Source organism: Olea europaea, chromosome 21, assembly GCF_002742605.1.
Source record: "Olea europaea var. sylvestris chromosome 21, O_europaea_v1, whole genome shotgun sequence".
Lineage (NCBI taxonomy): Eukaryota > Viridiplantae > Streptophyta > Magnoliopsida > Lamiales > Oleaceae > Olea > Olea europaea.
This window is the reverse complement of record NC_036257.1, coordinates 6,344,943-6,365,202: the sequence shown is the minus strand read 5'-3', so window position 1 is coordinate 6,365,202 and position 20,260 is coordinate 6,344,943. Positions and strand designations below refer to the sequence as shown.

The window sequence follows — 20,260 nt, the reverse complement described above, 5'->3', positions numbered from 1 at the left end:
TTTTAAAACACTTATTTCACAAATAATCGTGACTTTTAATTTAAGTCAATCCAACGCTCGTTATGTATTTCACAAAGACCATAGGACCGTTCCTCCAACTCATAACTTCGACGCACATATTTGACAAATAATTGTGACTTTTAATTTAAATCAATCCAACATTCATAATGCATTTCACTAAGATCATAGAAGAGTTGATTATAACCACCACTTTAGATCCATAAAATATTGAACGTTAGAATGACTTAAATTAAAGATTGCAATTATTTGTCAAATAAGAATGTCAAATTCATGTGCACGAGAAACGGTCCCGTATTTTAAAAAGGGTATAATTAAGAGAGTCGAATTCTAGTTATCTGTCTCAATCACAATTTTGAGACTACTCTTTTGGAAAAAATCAAGTCATTTAAGGCTCTGTTTCTGAATGTACAAGTTGAGCTCTTTTTCCTCCTACATTCTCGGCTCCAATCCAAGAACATTTAAGACCTGCTACACATAATAAAAAAAAAAAAAAAGGCAGCATAACTACATGAACTGTAAACAAAAGCCACCATTTTCTTTGAAACTAACGAAAGCAAATAAAATTGGGGAAGATGATACCTTTATTTCTTCGCCTTTGCACGTTTCATTCTGTACATCACTCAGTTTCTAACTGTTCTTCATGACTAGGGACCAGACCATATGAAAGAAGAACATAACAAGAAACAAAATTCTCTATCCTTTTTCTCTCCACGTGCTGTTTAGTATGAACATCAAAGCCAAGTCAATTACAATAAGATTAGCAAACACATGGAGCATTCACCACATTTGAAAATGTGTGTTCTCATCAATAAAATCAGCTGTGATAGCTTAGACCATTCTTTTCCTAATCAACATGTCATAATCAGAATAAGGACTAGTCAGGCTATAGCAGCCACTAGAGAAATATTGATAACTTTAAAGATTGCATATTTACAATTGACTGCTGGGATAAAATTGCTAAAGAATATCGACTTAACCGAGGACAAATGAGTATAGCTGGGTGATCTCCTTTAGTTATAGAGTTGACATCTTTACATTTCAGGTTATCAGTGGCCATTTTCTGTTGCTTCTTTCGCCAGGGAATTCCAGGCAAACAAAGCAGCTCCAATGGCAGGCTCCACCTGTGGAATCATTTGAACTTATAGTTTTTCAAAGTCAACGAAGTTTCAGTCACTGTAGTTTTATAACAATATATATAAGTAAATACCTTCGTCAATCATATAACGTACTATATACATCCACAATTTTCAGTTACTGCTAGAAAATAAATGAAGAAAGCTAACCTTCGGTCTTATAGGAGAAGCCCCTGGGTAAGTCTTCAAAATAGAGTTAATAACTTCTTTCCCAATATCCCATCTCTTGTTAGCTTCGAGGACACCACCAACCACCACAACAGGGAAAGAACCATTTCCATCTGCAATAAGATAAAGCAGTTTTAGTTGTTTCAACCCAAAATTTAAGTAGGAGGCCCAGTCGAGCAGCTCCAGCAGCAGGGTTGATGGAAAAGTTGTGGATTGGAGTCCTATATTTGAAAGATAAAGAGAGAGCCCATTTTTCAATTTAAAAACAAATCATAAACGTGTTATCAAATGAAAGTAGGCTTTTTGATTAGGTCAAATATATTTCATGTGAATGATGTAGAAGGCATACAAAGACAGAAGTAATTGCCTGATATTTCAAGATTTCAGCAATTGAAATTTAGGTGAACAGTTAAATAAGATCCATCAATGCCACCCCCTTTTATATTCACTTTTCAATTCATGATTATTGAATAGTTAAACAACTTCCAACCTTCTCCGGCCAACTGTAGTCGTTGAACTACAGCTTTCACACTCATAGCCAATTCTTGAACAGCATTATTCAAGATATCAATGGCAATTTGATCACCAGCTTCTGCACAGGATACCACCACAGGAACCAGTGCAGCAATCCTTGCCCAAGATGAATCTGCATAGGTCCACCTAAATTGCAATAAGCAAGTAAAATAAAACCGATTGTAATATCAGAAATACTACATACTTCTCGTATATTAGTGCTGAAAGTATTTCAGTTCCTCATTGTTTCAATTTTCAAGAATTTGATACTAAGATATTTGTTGTTTAACTTTACTGCACTTTCAGAGCCATATTATATCCAATAATGTTACAATAAGATGAGTGTCCTTAACGTAAATGATTTCATCACAGCTTATAACTGTCCTGATCTTGGTGTCAAACTTCAAAAAGAACAGAATCAAAGATGAGCATTGTCGATATTGGAGTTAAATAACTGTGGATGAAGTTTCTTAGTGGAAGATCTCGTACAAGAGTTAGATGTGTACCCATTTTAACAGATCCAAACTACTATTTTCAGCAATTAAACAAAACAAAAGCTCGCGCCTTCCTGGATGCAAATTTCTATAGTTACTTGGATTTCAAAATGATTGACAAAACTGAAGTAGGAGAAACTTGAGTTTCACATAAATGCTCTCAACCAGCCATATGAAAGGAATGCAGAAGAAAACCACATATAGCCTGCAGCATTGCCCAAAAAATCTTTTCTAGTGCTGTTTTGATTAGTAAAGTGATAAATGTACAAAGTTCCCAATGCCAGATGAGAGGTCTAATATCTTCATTTTGCCATAAAAGTAGCATGCTATATCCATCATAAAGATGCTAAATACAAGATCACTCACAGAAACGATGGAGAGAGAACTCAAGCAATCTCACTTAACTGACAGTCTGACACTGAGAAACCACCCTGACCACTTACTTTTTGTGAAACAGTACTTTATCTAAACTCACATGAAAATAAACATAACATCACAAATTTGATCAGGGAGGTACCCTATTATTTCATCTGGAGAAGAAAGATTGAGTGACTTGAGAACACAATTTGTAAGCATTGTCTTTGGACCACGGCCATCATGAGCCCTAACAACGGCTGTCAATCCCTGAGCAGCAATTCCGTAACCACTGCAAACAGCAAGATATAATCAATTTAATAACACTTCAAGAATCAACTTGTACAAGATAGCACAATACCTTTTAAGATTTATATTTCCTTTCCTTTGCTTTCCCTTTTATAACGTATTGTTTCTCTAAACTAAGAATGAAAAAAGTTGGAAAGAGCAAAAACGTTGATCACATGGAAAGGATAGGACTAGAGGTGCATCTAGGATTTAGAAGGCTGCGTAATGAGGGGAGACTAAGTCAGGAAATACGTAAATAATCAAAGATTGAAAATAGAAAATCACAATGATAAAATAAAGATGTAGGCATCCAGCCTCCAGTGGTAAAAGCCAGCTATAATTCATGCTAATTGCTACTAACACTTAATCACTGCGTGTTAGTATTCCACCACCAAGATTTGGAATCATAATTTCTTCTGGTATGGAACAACGATAAAATAAATTTTTAATAAAATATGCCCCTGTTTGAGCACCATTCTCTAAAAACTCATTTTTCCCCAAACTCATTTTCAACCACATTCTCTCAATAAAACTTTTTAACCACACATTCTCCAAAAATAATCACTATTACAAAATCTATCCTATTAAAAACGGGGCTCAAACATGGCCTATGTAAAATTATAAGAATAGCTTTGAAAATTTTTGCTTAAATTTTAGCTTTTAAACAGAGAACAAAGGTACTAATTTTCAAGTGCCGCTACTATGGACATGAAATGATAAATATGGATAAACAGTACTCAGTTTGAACATTTAATTCATGCTACTTGCACTTCAAAACTATAATCCTCACCGCCAACAATTGAAATTGCGAATTTTCAACAGTAATCAGTTTAAACATTTAGCATATTTAGCTCTGTCGTGGAATACCTTGACAATATACGTGCTATTATCTCTCTATGCATATTGTTTTGAAAACGAGTTGTCTATGGAAGATATCAAAATATGCCTATCCAAGACTTACAGGTTTCATGAAGTTATTAAAATTGTAATGAAATCACTACAGGATAATCAATTACAGACTATTGAAGTGTTAATCAGTAAGTGATAGTTATTTAGCCCCTGTTTGAGCAACATTTTCAGAATAGATTTTGTAAGTGATTTTTTGGAGAATGTGTGGTAAAAAGTAGGTAAATTTTTTGATTTACGTGCAAAATTATTTTACTGGGAGAATGTATAGTGAAAATGAGTTTTAAAGAATGGAACTCAAAAAGGGGCTTAATATGGTTACTATTTTCATATTATTTCTTTTCATACAACCTAAGTCAATCTTCCTGTGGATTTTTTACTGATATTTGGCAACTTTACCTGCCCCAGTCACCTAGTACAGGTCCTGCACCAGCAGCACGAGCTTCCCTTCCATCTTCTCTAAAACCATAAGATATGCACCCAGTACCAGCAATCAGAACACAGCCATGAAGTTTCCCCATGGTCCCACTCGCAAGGGCTGCCACTGCATCATTCTCGACACGTATCTTTACATTACCTGGGAATATGTCCCTGTATTACACCATATACAGTTTAGGACCAACTTCAGAGCTTGCACACTGAACATCTAGACGACTAACTACTTTATCAGTATCTATCCATTAACAGTTCACGCTTATATGAATGCATTCCAAATGCAATAAACAATATTCTATTTTAGAATTCTGCCAGCCCCATTGAATGCAACAAGATGTAATATGTAAGTTTTATCCAATACTCGAGACTTACTGAAATAGTTGTAAAATTAACATAGTCTTAGTAGCATAGTTCTAAGAACATCCACATATATCAGTCTGCCATTCTAGGCTTTGCAACTAGCTTCGAATTAAAATTCCTGTCATCCTTTTGCTTTTTGCAAACTATGGAATTTTCAACTTCAGCAATCTATGGCTTTGTAGGTATATTCTGTAGATCATTCTAGGGTATAATTGCCAGATTTATTACTTGCATTTCTCTTAGAACATGATGAGACAATTATAAGTTAAAAAAAATAAGTTTTGGTCACTGATCAATCTATCGAAAATGTAACACAAACTACACATACTTCAGTCAATCTATAGAAAAAGTGGAAGCTCGTAACAAGTAAAACATTTTTTGGATATAAGAGGAAATTATATTAATTAATCCACCAGCGAGAACATCAATCTGTAAGCACGTTGGACACCAGAAATATAATATAAAGGCGAAGCCAAATACCGAAACACTGCAAAAAAAAAAAAAAAAACATATGAGATTAGTATAATTTACTCAAAGACAAAGCACCTTATCCAATTCAATATCATTTCCTGATCAGTGGGATGATTGACACCAGAAACACCTAAACAAACAGCCCGAACAGCTGAATGACTCATGCCAGCTTTCAAAAGTGCTTCCGCCATAACTTGTTCTAGTGTTTCTCTGGCTGCATTTTCTGTAACACACGATCATAAATATAAAACATCTTGCACAATTAGTCTTTTCCTAAGTATGTTACATTCAATTTCATCTAGGAGGCCACATTTAATTGCACAATCAATATTTCATAACTTTTTAGGCTCCATACATAGTAATTGAAACGTTTAATTAGTACAATCTAATATATACCTCCGACGCTATTGTAATTGGAGCAACCAGCGACCGCTCGGCCGAGAATGGGGAGGGGTTCGGGAAGCTGACGGTGATCGGAGAAGGGGAGGAGCGGCATGCACACGCAGACGGTGGAAGTGGTGCCACCGTCCACCCCCAGGATCACCCCTTCACCACGGTAATCGGACTCGGAACCCATATCAACAACAGCAAAATCACAAAACCCTCTCTCTGTTGAGATATTTCCGATGGCTGTGATTAGGGGAAAAGCAAAAATGGGTCAAGAATTGGATTTTGTTTAACATTCGACGGGATTGCGACTTCTCTGCTGTTTCTTATTCTCCAATTCTCCGCTTCTGTGTCTACTTCCAATTATCAGGTTGGAAGTCGCATTTACATTAAATCATTTTTCCCCCAATGTTACTTTTAATCGCACTTTCTATAGATCCATAACTTTTTCATACTTTTTAACAACACATTCTCAAAATTTTATTTTTCTTTTCAAAATATGTCTCCCAAACAAGTTCGGAGTGGAGGGAAGTCGCATGAATGTATAGCTAGCCTCCGTTCGGGTTTGATTATTAGCAAATTTTTAGAAGTAATAGTAGCGGAGATCATAAAATGTATGTATAATGAGTAAAACTAAATTTACATTTGAAATTAAAGTTTAACTTTGACTAATAGTAGAAGTAACTTTTGAGTTGCTAATAATGTTTTCCAACATAATCCTTCTTTTGGGTATATTCAAAACAAGATATTCTTTGCTTATAGATTGATTTCGATTTATAAATTTTCTGTTTAAATTATAACCTTTTTCGTTTGTTGGTATAAATCCAATCATTATAAAGTTTATTAAATAAGAATTTTTTTAGTGCGGTCAGATATATCGTTTTTTTACGGAAGCTATGAGGGTAAACAAAAACAATTGCTGACATGTCCAATTGAATCAAATTGAAAAGATAATAAAATGTGTGGATAATTAATAGTTTTGAATTTGTAGTTGAAATTAAATTTTAAATCTTGACGAAATGGTTGAAGTAACTTTTAAGTTACTAATGATGTTTCCCAACCTAGCATTTGTCTTGAGTAAATTCGGGGGGAATGATGTTTTCGTGTGAGAGAGAGAGAGAGAGAGAGAGAGATCCATTTACAAATTGGTTGTTTGTATTATTACTATTTTGGTTGTTAGTATAAACCCAATAATTGTAGAGTTCATTGTATGGTAATGTTGTTAGTGTAGGCAGAAATATGCTTCCTTTACAAAAGTTATGGGGTTAAAAACCCTACTAACGTATCAAATTGAATCGAGATCGCGGTTTGGATATAGTTGTTTGAGTCTGCATGATTTAGATTTTGAGCGTTTCAAAACCGAAACATACCGTTTAGAAATAGTTTAGTTTACGTTTTAATAACTTAAAACCATTTAAAATCAAACAAAAAAAAAGGTTTATTTTTATAAAATAAAATAAAAATACTTATCAGATACAAAATATGTTATCCATTAGGCTCCTGTCTGGGTGGGATTCTTACAACATTTTAAGCAACTTTTCCAACGTGGAAAATGCAGGTGGTCTCTATATCGCCGTCATTATTGACGTAAATGCCCTTCTCTCCAATCGAATGAATTTATAAATGTCAAAAGAGTACATCGATGATTATGCGGCTGCTTGTCAATAAGTGCGATTACTTTTTACTATATAACAGTAAAAATTTTGATTAAAATTTGTTGAAAATTACTCCCAAACAAAAGCTAGACAAATTTATACTTCAACAAATTTACATGCTAGTCAACTTCTATGGATTTTTTTAAAATAATAATTTTATTTATGATAATAGTAGTCTTATATAAAGAATGAAATTGCAAATTTACAATTATATGTTGAACCCTGTATTAATTTATTGGTTTAAGCTTGCATTGAGTTAATTATATAGTATTGTTACCATTATGTTCAAAATGTTCTAATTTAAGTGTTATATTGAAATTTCAAACAAATAGGTTTATTTTTTCAATTATTTGAAATATGTTATTTTTATATCGTTAAAACATTGGTTTGAAGCCAAATCAAACTGCAAAAAATGATTTGGTTTGAAAAATAAAATTGTTTGGTTTGAAATTTTCCTAAAATGCTTAGAACAATTTTGTTCGAAAATAGATCAAAAATCGTCAAAGTTGAACTATGTTCACCCTGTTGGGAATCTACTTATACATGCACAGCGGAAAATTAAATTATTTCGATTCCCATCCAATAGATCTCATTGTGTTTGGTTAGGAATTGTGATAAGATTGTACCTTTTTTCAGATCTGCAATCCTTTTGCTTTTCTTTTCGTTCCACAACTTTGATTCGTCACCACAGCTGTCCAATTGTCCAGCCTCCAACGGTGATCCACACAGAGAAAATGATTGCAGCCTCTAGGGTTTTCTCTTGTGCTAGCAAGAATAATGAAAACCTTAATGGACCTCAAACCCTAGTTATGTATTTATATAAACCCAAACAGGCTCGATCCGGTCCGGTCCAATAATTAATTAATCCAATTAATTAAACCCGGTCCGTGAATTAATTAATCCAATTAATTAATTCGAAAATATAAATAACAAATCCAATTAATTAATTTATCCAACGATTGTTAAATTAATCAATTGGCAATTTGCAATCTTCCAATTCTCTTTTGTGTGTGACCCATTAGGTTCCCGACCACGATGCCTAACGACGTGAAATATTATTTTGATCTAATCAAAATTGATAAATTAAAACACTCTTTTAATTTATCGTCAATTCACATTCGCCGTCCCTGATTGACATCTAGCAATGTGTCAGGGCAATACATGTGACGGGAAATGTCACGTGGTATGACAAAACCAAATTCGTTCGTTTACCGTGAAACTATAATCCCTTCGTCAATATGATCCGATCAATTACGAGATATGGAATTGTGTCAATCTCGATCATCGATCATATCTTTCACTCCACTATTAAGTCAATATAAATCGAAAACTCCTTTTCGACTTATGAGTACACCTTGGCCAAGGATTTGATCATTGACTTAATTGAATGAAACGTAGATCATAATCTCCTACTATCTAAGAGTGACGAATCCTTTATTGATCAATCACAACCTTCATACGATTCTTGACGTACCCGAACAATGTCGTATTAGCGGCCCTTTTCAGAGCAACATCCAACACCGCCAAAGTATGACTGTCCTCATATAAGGTACCATGACGACCTCAAGTCAAAGGACCAATTTCACTACCTAACGTTAGAGATTAACCACCGACACTCAGATAGTTATCCATGTGGAATCTCTCGACGGGTCTCCAATGTTTTGTTCTATAACAAACATCCACGTGTTCATTTAAGTGTCACCACACTTTAACTTGTGAGATCGGCTACTTACTTCACAAGTAAGAAATGCCACACGTGATGGTCTATCCGTAATAACGATATCCGTATCTCGTTATTACTTACGACCACGGATGATTTAAGATTCAATCAGATGTAATTTGTATCTCACAATCACAACTCCTTGTGATTAATAAATTACAAATATTTGAATCTACGGACTCTATTATTTATTTAATTGTCTATTAATTAAATAATAGATCTGCCATTTAATTACATTAATTATATATAAAAGTATTTATGTCCAAAGTCGATTGGACCTAGGGCATAATACTTACACACCCAACATTAGTTATAAATGAAGTTGGCAAAAAAAATTTCTTCCCGATCCTCCCACATAATGAAGTTCGTTTTGTGGTGAATCAGTTCGAGAACTGAAAATATTTATACTTTAAAAGTATAAATGAAATAAAAAGTACAATTTTAAACCCTCACTAAGGCAAAGAACACGAAGGATTCGCCTTACTCCATCGTAATCCTTAGTTTTACACATTACTATTTAACATGTTAAATTGAATATCATAATGAATAAAATTTAAATTCTTAATATTGTCAAATTGCCTCTCAAGTCTTAAAGTATGTATTATCGAGTCCTGTTTATCTATTGTTCTCCAAATTATTATTATTTTGTCTAAAACTGATTTTTAATCACACATTTTCATAATAAAATATATTGCACATAAATCTAAAAAAATTTCCCTACTTTTTAACTATATATTTTTCAAAAAAATCACTATTTTAAAACTTATTTGACCTTAAAAAAACTCTTTTTAATGAGTATCAAATAGGGGCCGAATTCAATGATGTGTACTAAAAAAATTGGTGTAAAATTGAAGATAGTTATCCTTGTTTAAAGTACTTGCTCGATGACATGATACAAACAACATCGATTACATGACACGACATGAGGGAGCATATGTGCATAAGGATGTTAAGTCCTTGGCTCATCCAACTAGCGAGTTGGCTGACTAGATTGGCGAATCAAACGAGCTGATGAACGAATCATTTAGCGGCTAGCAAGCAAGCTAGCTTGTCTCAAGCCTGTGAGTTACTGGCATTTTAGCTACAAAATATAATTTTCAACCACAAAGAAAAGAAGGTGCGAGCCGAACCCGATAGAGTCGAGTGGCTTGATCGTTCCCTTTAACACCCTTACCTATATTTAGTTTATAAGGATGTTGGCATTTGTAGTTGTGAAATGATCTTACGTCGCTTAATTGGTGTAATGACCTCCATATTCGGTGTTAACATTCTTGTTGAACCAGATCATGTTGCGTAAGGTGTCATTATTGGAACTATACTTTTGTGGCCATCTATGTAGTTTAACTCGGTGTTAAAAGTTTTGTTCTAACAATCAAATGTTTGTCCAAGTCAGAGAATGCTGAAATAATTCTAAATATGAGTTTCACATTCTATGTAAATTTTACGGGTTAGATGTATAGTTTATAATGATATTTTGATTAGGCCAAATTTATTAAGTGATCAATTGGGCATTTACACCTTACGAGTTATATTTAATATGATGTGGCAATTTTAAGTATGTGAGTTGAAAATATATGTAAACCCTAATTAGAGTTTAAGTGGTAATGAGACAACTTGATAATTTTCTATATAAAGATCAGGTCCCCTCTCCTTTCCATATTGTGTTTATTAGTTTGTCTCATTAACAACTAATATTTTGTAAAGAGCAAGGAGTGAAAGATGTAGCTGCTATTATTTATATCAATGATGGCTTCCGCAAGTATGAATTCGATTTATTAATTATTATTATTATGTGATTCTTGTTCTTATCATGGTTATCGTTAAATTCAACATGTAAATCTTGAAATTAGAAATTTCGTGAAGGGAAAAATTTGGTGATCTAATTTTCTTAGCGCAAATCACGGAAGGCAGTATAAAATGTGGATATGTAATATTGAAATTATTATCTTAAATACGGTACTAAATGTAATTTACACAACTTATAATTATTCAATCATTGGCTCAAATATTGGTTGTCATTTTGTTTTCTTTTCCCCTCCAGTCAACTCGACTCGCACCGACTGTTTTGTCGTTTGCTACATATAAAGTTGTGACCAGCTCCAATTTGTTTCATTTTTTTTTTTTGATATCCAGATATTTCAACTTACACTGAACTAAATTCTGGACCTTCAAAATCCTTGCCTCTAGAATTTTGGAGGGGGTAAATCCCGGGTTATGTCTCAACTGGATCACAGGCTCCCCCACCGTCTGTACACTTTTGCGTACAAGAGATCCTCCTCCAAAGTGATTACTCCATACCAAATAAATCTGGCCGCAGGTTCCCACCAAGATTCGAACCTCCACCCTACCGCTGGAAGTAAGACAAATATTGATTGATCCACCAGTTGAGCTGTGCCCCGAGGAGTTCCAATTTGTTTCATTTTGCTATTAAGCGCAGGTAGATCAGGCTACAATTTATAACATGATAAAAATAATATAATAATAATTATTATTATTTATTAATTTAAAATTTTCTTATTATCATCCATAATTTGACAAAACAGAATAGAAAAGAAATTTGTGAAAAAAAAGGAGAAACATTCAACCAATTAGCTAGCTTACATTTTGCAAGATATCGATTAATGCTCTTTTAATAAACTTAGTCTACGTTTGGCTCATATTTACAAATTGTTTATAAATATTCAAATTATTTTTATAATTTAAATAATTTATAAACTCTTTTCAAACATGCTTTTTACTTCACAATTGACGAGCCCTTTAAAAGGAAGTTAGATGGAAGCTAAGCATTGGACATTTGCAAATTATAATTGGAGAACTTGACTCAACCTTAAGGATTGAGACATCAATATTAGAGAAGACTATGCCGACATTTTTCGCAAACTTTAGTTCGAGTGACAAGAACTTTGAAAATAAAGTATTACGTCGATTTAAAAAAAAAAAAACTATAAAACTTGGCCCATATTCAATGATCTATTTTTTCTAAGAAAAAGTATACATTAGAATTGAATTTTACGGATTAAAATATTATATACTAATAGAATGTTGAAGTGCAGAAAGAATCCGGGTTGATAGCTAATTATATTTTCAAATTAAACCTCTTAGGAGAAAAAATAAAATAAAATAAAATCATACAAAATTAAATTATTTTGAGGTTCAATTTAGTTAAAAATCAAAATATTGATAGATCCAGGTGACCCAAATTGATGGTTTTAATTCGAGTCTACTATTTTTTGGTCTAGGAATGAAAATTTGAATGAGTAGAGAGGACAGCTGTATTGATGATACATGCATTTTCATGATTAAAAATTAAAAAAATTGTACCAACGATTCCTAACATTTTCATTTTTTTGTAAACTTTACCATAACTTACGATTTGTACCAACTACCAACAAAAATTTCTAACCTTTTAAAAATATGCATCTGAAGTCCAAATGAATGAAATTCATCTACATTTCCGTTAGCTGATCAAGGAAGACAAAATTTGATCAATTTTGACCAAATAAAAAATGGTAAAATGGTAAGTTTACATTTTTATCACATTAAACAAGTTAAAAATTAAATTAAAAAGGAAAAAAAATAAAAACAAAACATCATCATTTCCACACCATTCCCCCACCAATCCCCATTCACCCCCATCCCAACACTTCCACTCCAAACAAGTCAAAATTGTCGGTCGTTGACCACAGACGACCTAACCATCGTTGGCCACCATACCATCCCACAAAACTAGAAATCAACTTATCAACACCATCCCATCACAAAAAATAATAATAATAATAATAATAATAAGAATAATAAATCAAATCGAACCTCGATCTTGATCCTAATGATTTCAAGGAGTTCGACTTCGGTTCAGGAGATGTTGGTGTGATATTTCATTGTTGAGTTTGAAATTGAAATTCTATGTAGAGCTCCAAGTGTTAGGTTTGTCAAAATGAATCTAAATCTCAATTTTTTTTTCTTCTTTTTCATTTTTTTGATCTGGGTTTTGTTTTTTTAATTTAGTTCAGTGGTGGCACTAGTTGCTGGATGGGTTTTCTGGCTTTGATCGAGTTTCTAGTAGAAGTGTTTGGTGGTTGCAAATTGTAGGCGGAGGTGGACGTGTAGTGGTGATGGTGGTTATTTCTTCCGCTAGTGATGGTGGCTATAGAAAAGATGGTAGTGGAGGTGGTAATGACTATGGTGACGGTTGGTGATCGACTACGGTTTGCGAAGGGTTGGGGTAGGGGTGGGCTTTGGATTGGGAATAGGGTAAGGGGTGGAAAATGATGGTTTTTTATTTATTTTTATTAACATTTACTTAATTACTTTAATTATTTTTATATGGAAAGAGATAGTTACTATTTTACCCTTATAGAAATAATTAATAATGTGATCAAAATTATTTTCTTTGTTAAATAACGAATTCTATCCATTTGGATTTCAGATGCATATTTCTAAAAGGTTAGAGACCTTCACTGGCACACATTGAAAATTAGGGTAAAAAAATATGCAAAAAATGAAAATATTATGGACTCATGCTGCAATTTTCCGTTAAAAATTTGATACTTATCAAGTGTTGTGTTATGTTTGGTACTATGGGAAAATTACATAAGCGGTCCCTAACCCTTTCGTGTTTTGCAAACTTTACTCTAACCTTCATTTTGTGCCAGCGAAAGTCCTATTGCGAGGATTTTATTGGATGTTGATACATTTTTTGACGGTGTTCTGAATGATTTCCATCCAGATGGATTTCAGGTGCATATTTATAAAATGTTAGGAACCTCCGCTAATACAAAATGAAAGGTTAGGGTAAAGTCCATAAAAAAATAAAAATATTAGGGTCCGTTGCTGCAATTTTCCCTAATGATAATTGGGTCAGATGGGGACAATTATGTTTAGTTAAAACTACTGCTACATCACATATGCTGGCATAATTCAATTGGTGCCAGTCCCACCACGTGTTTAATTTACATAATATTGCCTCAAGAAATGTATTTAAAATTATTGAACGGTTGAATTAATTTAAAACGTCGTTGTCGATTTAATTTTCTATTTTATTTGTCAACGTTTTCAGAATAAAAATACTTGGTTTGGAGAAAGGTCACTCTCACATGACACTTACATATAAGTTGAACATATAAACCATCTTCACGTCTTAGGGATTTTACTAGGACTGTCTTTTTAGTAATTTTGGAAAATTAAATAATTTAATATATGAACTAAAGTAAGGAAAATCTCGACATGATTGTGTGGTAGGAAGTTGGTCCCCAATATTTTGAAAGTGCAATTTCTATTCTTTCAAATTTGTGGCAATTAATTTCGAACATGGTATGCCCATCTATTTTCATATTAAAAAATCGCACGTTTGTTGAAAAAATAAATAAAATAAAATTCTTGCACATCTAAATTAATATAGAGAAAGTAATAAAAGAATGCGAAGGAACAAAAGAGTAGCGATTGATCGAAGGAATGAGTCGAGAAGCTATGTGGTATAGGGTTTGTACGAAATGAGGTTGAGGGCTACAAGTAGGAATTATCAACTGTGGAGGGAGGAGATAGGTGAAGCTTGGAGTCGATGAGGATGATTTGTGAATTAGAAAGTGAAAATTTATAAAGTTATACTATGCGTACATGGGGATCCCCTTTGTACATATTACAGTTATAGTACTGGTAACACTGCACCTGTAAATTTTACAAGGAATTTCACCGTGCAAGTAGAATAATTCAAATTTAAATTATAGTAGAAAGTATCATAACGAGTTGGTAGACTAACTTATTACAAAACTAAAGCCGTGAATAGTCTAATAGAAAATAAGTACATGTTTGGTTCTGATTTTTACCCAAAAAAATCAATTTTTTGATAATAACTTCCCTAATTCAGCCGTCGGTTTTAAGTTCTTCTTTTATATGTGGAACTCACTTTTTTCTCTAACGGTTAAAAAATCAATTCTTATAGTTACTACCGAACAAGTCGTAAAACTAATATCAAGTTATGATTTTTTTTATTTAAAAAGAAAAAGAACCACTGAGAGCTTTTTTAGGAGTGATTTTGAGAATTGATTTTTTGATCGTTAAGGAAAAGGTGGTATTCATTTGTAAAAGAAGAAATCAAATATGACGATTGAAATAGTAAAATAATAATCAAAAAATCAATTTTAAAAAAAAAAAATCACTCACAAACATACTCTGAATTTGCAATAATTATCTAGAGTAAGAGTCTACGAGATTAGTGGAGGGTGTACTCTAGGTACGGAATAAGCAAAAAGACAAGATTTTTATTTTATTTTTGTAACAGCAGAGTATCAGGGATATTACCCAAAATTTCAGTACAATTAATTTAGGTTGTTGATAATCCTCTAGACAACCCCATGTGAGTTTAGCTTACCTCAAATAATGGAGATCAATGCTCTGGAACCCATACCTGCCACTCGTCTCAATTTCGAATCAATTAATAATTTAAAAAAAAAAAAAATTACAACAAATTGCCATTGCATCAGTTACAACAAACATATATGCTGGAAGGGAGATTCTTGACCTTTCATAAAACAAAACAAAAACACTGCAACGTGACATGAATGTTTCCAGGCTGTTTCAACACTTTAGCCAACCCAATTTTTGTTGTTCCCTTTAGTTTTCAAAAAATGCTTTGAACGCAATTTTCTTTACAAGATTTTCAGCCTTGAACTGATTAGGAAGATTTTGATTTCTTGGGCCTTTTCTTGGTTCAGATCTGCTTGCTGATTGGGACTTTTTGATTCAAGAAATTAGTCTTTGATTCAGCTGTTCTACTGCTTGCAAATAGCCCATATTGGTGCAGGTAACTTGATGTTTGAATTTGATGTGTCATGAATGGTTTTGCTCTAGCTGAAATGTATGTACAAGATCGACCCATTTGATATTGGGATTAAAGGGAAGTCAGTGTGATTCAAGAAGATTAGGGTTTTTCATATTTTGATTTATATTCTGCTATTATTGAGTTTGTTGGTATTTGCATTGGATGCTGACATTTTTGTTAAGAAAAAATAAAGGGTAAAAAGAGGAGAAAAAAAGGAATTTTGGGTTGTTTTTGAGTGCTGATTAATGAAGGTCCAAGCCATGGGGTTGCTGGGCATATTGAGGCTGGTGATTATTTTCGGATTTATGGAGATTGGGAAAGCTCAGAGGAAGTCTTTTCTGATAAGCTGTGGGACAAATTCCAGTGTAACTGTGGATGGGAGGAGATGGATTGGTGACACAGTTCCTGGGAACAATGTCACCTTCAGTGCTTCTGGTATTGAGGCCTCGACTGGGACATTCAGTGGCGATCCAGTCTACGAGCCACTTTATAGAACTGCCAGGATTTTTACTGATAGTTTGAATTATACTGTTCAAGGGACACCAGGAAATTATTTTCTTAGGCTCCATTTCTATCCGTTGGTGTACATGAATTACAATGCCAATGACTCTGTCTTTGCTGTTGAGTCGAATCGATTAAGGTTGGTTTCTGAGTTCAATGTTCCTGGTGAGATTTTGAATAAAAATTCAAACTTGCTTAGGTCAGGAGGCAATTCTAGCTTTACTTCATTAGTGAAGGAGTATTTCTTTACCATTGATGCCAATGTCATTGTTATTGACTTCATTCCTTCCAAAGGGTCTTTCGGTTTTGTGAATGCCATAGAAATTATTCCTGTTGATGATAAGCTGTTCAATGACTCGGTGAGAAGAGTGGGTGGAAATGGTGGCAGTAGTTCTTTGAACTTAGACACACGAGGGGTTGAAACCATGTATCGATTGAATGTTGGGGGTTCAGCAGTTAAACCCTCACAAGATTTGGATTTCTGGAGATTGTGGGATGTAGATTCAAGTTATATGGTCAATCCAGATGCTGGTTCGGAAATCAGAAACAGAACTAACATTACCTATGCTTCTCCTAACGACACATTCGTGGCACCTCTTCCCGTATACGAAACAGCGAGGACTTTGTCAAATACTGAAGTCCTGGAGAGGAGATTCAACATGTCATGGAAATTGGAAGTTGATCCAGATTTTGACTATCTAGTCCGCTTGCATTTCTGTGAACTTCGTTTTGACAAGCCAAATCAAAGGATTTTCAGAATTTACATAAATAATAGAACTGCAGCAGAGAACTTCGATATTTTTGTTCGAGCTGGAGGAATGAACAAGGCATATCACGAGGATTACTTCGACGAGATTTCATCTAAAAGCAACACCCTGTGGATACAGCTAGGTCCTGACACGACAACAGGTTCTGCAGGAACAGATGCTCTCTTGAATGGGTTGGAGGTTTTTAAGCTTAGTCAGAATGGTAATCTTGCTTACGTACAGAGGTATAGCAATATAGAAGGCAAGAAAACATCAAAAAGTTTCCTTTGGGTCGGAATTGGAGCAGGTATCGCTTCTATTGCTATTCTTGCAGCTTTAGTTATGCTAATTGTCTGGTTTTGTAAGCGGAAGAACAAAGATGATGATGATGATGCGAAGAAGACCGCTTCTGGTTGGAAGCCGCTGTTCCTTCACGGATCAATTGCTAATCGCACTGCCAAAGCAACAGGATCGACTGTGTATCAGAATCCTAATGGAACTATCCGATCTGGAAGGCGTTTTACATTAGCAGAGATTAGGGCGGCAACAAATAATTTTGATGAAAGATTAGGGATTGGAGTAGGAGGATTTGGTAAGGTGTACAAAGGAGAGATTGATGACGGGACCCTAGCAGCGATTAAGCGAGCCAACCCACAATCTCATCAAGGCCTTGCTGAATTTGAGACGGAAATCGAGATGCTTTCAAAACTGAGGCATAGGCATCTTGTCTCCCTGATTGGATTCTGCGATGAACAGAACGAAATGATCTTGGTATATGAGTATATGGATAATGGGACCCTCAGGAGTCATCTATTTGGGAGTGACCTACCGCCATTAAGTTGGAAGCAACGACTAGAAGTATGCATTGGTGCAGCCCGAGGACTGCACTACCTTCATACAGGATCTGAGAGGGGAATCATCCATAGAGATGTTAAAACAACTAACATATTGTTAGATGAGAACTTTGTAGCTAAAATGGCCGATTTTGGATTGTCCAAAACTGGTCCTTCACTGGAGCACACCCATGTAAGTACAGCAGTAAAAGGAAGCTTTGGTTATCTTGATCCTGAATACTTTAGGCGACAGCAGTTGACAGAGAAATCCGATGTTTACTCATTTGGCGTGGTCCTTTTCGAAGTTGTCTGTGCTCGGGCTGTTATCAATCCAACCTTGCCAAAAGATCAAATCAATCTTGCAGAGTGGGCAATGCATTGGCAGAGGCAGAGATCACTTGAAAGTATTATCGATCCACGAATAAGGGGAAAGTATTCTCCGGAATCATTGATGAAATTTGGCGAGATTGCAGAGAAATGTCTTGCTGACGAGGGGAAGAGCAGGCCAACAATGGGAGAAGTTTTGTGGCACTTGGAGTACGTTTTACAGCTTCAGGAGGCTTGGTTGCACACCAATGCTGATGCTGGGGAGAATTTGGTTTCCAGTAATCCGGATCTTGGACCTAATGATGTGGGAGAATGTGAGGTCCAGGACGCTACAAATTAATATGAACGACATAGTGGATCTATCTCAGTGACAACTGACAGATTGGATCCTATCGACCCGATGGCTGTTGGAGTTTATGACTTTTCACAACTCGTAAACCAACAAGGAAGGTTTTATCTATGCTTTCTACTATTAATTCTTTGCAATTTTTTTTTCATCCACGCCATTTTATCGAGGCTTCAGCATCCATGTTCAGTATCTATATCAGATGCTAGAGACTAGGACGTGTCGATAAACAATGTGGATACAAGTACAATATCTGCATGTCTTTTGAGTCTTTTCTTATTTGAGCATGTCTATTTCATTTATCAGATCAATTTCTTTTATTCTTGTATGTGTATGATGTCTGGAATTAGTGGTACTTGAATGTGATGAGTTTTCGATTAGCATATCAGTTAGTTCAGTTTTATGGCCTTTTCTCCAATGCTATCTGTAATGATTCAAGTAGGAGGATCATTTTGAGCTTCTGTTTCGCCCAGGTGTTGAGGGGTATTGGAAACGAATAATAGTTCACAAACCAGCAGTTATGGAAGAGTTACCATTCTTTGGTGCTTTAGCCTGGAGATCTTGTTAATCGAGTCATAGAACACGAGGGAAAGAGCTCATCAGCATGCAAGTCGATACTTGCTCATTTATTTAGCTTGCACATGGCCAAATATATATAGTATATAGACATGATCTTGCACATGGCCAAATATATATAGTATATAGACATGATCTTGCACATGGCCAAATATATATAGTATATAGACATGATCTTGCACATGGCCAAATATATATAGTATATAGACATGATCTTGCACATGGCCAAATATATATAGTATATAGACATGATTTACTGAACATTGATAACTTGATACATTAATTAATTGGTGGATCTCTAGCCTGGAGCTCGTGTTACTGGAGTCATAGAACGCGAGGGAAAGAGCTCATCAGCATGCAAGTTGATACTTGCTCATTTGTTTAGCTTGCACATCGCCAAATATATATAGTATATAGACATGATTTACTGAACATTGATAACATGATACATTAATTAATTGGTGGATCTCTAGCCTGGAGCTCTTGTTACTCGAGTCATAGAATGCGAGGGAAAGAGCTCATTAGCATGCAAGTCGATATTGGCTCATTTGTTTAGCATGCACATCGCCAAATATATATGGTATATAGACATGATTTACTAAACATTGATAACATGATATATTAATTAATTGGTGGATCATTTAATTCTTGAGACTTGTCGTGAACTTATTTACTAATTAATCCCTTGTTTAGCTGAAACTGGCTGGTCTATTGGATGTTATTATTTTATATTTAGTCCTTGTTTGAGCCTCATTTTTGATTAAAAATGTGTTTTGGAATGGTGAGTTTTTGGAGAATGTGTAGTTTAAAAATAAAGAAAAGTTTTTGATTTATGTGTAATTTTATTTTATTGATGAATGTGTGGTTGAAAAGAAGAAGGAGAAAAATGTATTTTTGATCTAGTATTTATTAAATGTTAAAATTCATAAAAATACATTATGCTCAATCCCAAATAAATAAAGTTGTTCATTTTTAGTTATTGATAACTTCTCTACATTCAGCCCTTGTTTGATATCTATTTTTTTTCAAAATGTATTTTATTTTTTAAATTACACATTCTTTAATAAAATAATATTACACTCAAAACTAAAACATTTTCTTAATTCTTAACGACATATTCTTCATCAATTGATTATTTCAAAATGCATTCTTACTTAAAAATGGGAAACAAACTGGGATTCAATTTTGAGATGAATACTCATTTATTCA

At 34.2% G+C, this 20,260-nt stretch overlaps 2 protein-coding genes across 2 annotated transcripts; one reads left to right on the top strand and one right to left on the bottom strand.

The window, feature by feature from the left end:
• Nucleotides 1-361: 361 nt before the first annotated feature.
• LOC111370479 (N-acetyl-D-glucosamine kinase-like) lies at nt 362-5,875 on the bottom strand. Its single transcript, XM_022992196.1, has 8 exons — nt 5,540-5,875; nt 5,219-5,366; nt 4,277-4,468; nt 2,847-2,975; nt 1,813-1,982; nt 1,305-1,435; nt 601-1,142; nt 362-486 (listed from the first exon to the last, which is right to left on the bottom strand). The coding sequence occupies exons 1-7, from the start codon at nt 5,718-5,720 to the stop codon at nt 1,068-1,070; spliced, it is 1,026 nt and encodes a 341-aa protein (XP_022847964.1). The 5' UTR covers nt 5,721-5,875; the 3' UTR covers nt 362-486; nt 601-1,067.
• A 9,500-nt stretch (nt 5,876-15,375) lies between these two features.
• On the top strand, nt 15,376-18,872 carry LOC111370478 (probable receptor-like protein kinase At1g30570). The gene has a single exon (XM_022992195.1). It carries the CDS (start codon nt 15,968-15,970, stop codon nt 18,467-18,469), a length of 2,502 nt encoding a protein of 833 aa, XP_022847963.1. The 5' UTR covers nt 15,376-15,967; the 3' UTR covers nt 18,470-18,872.
• The last annotated feature ends 1,388 nt before the right edge of the window (nt 18,873-20,260 follow it).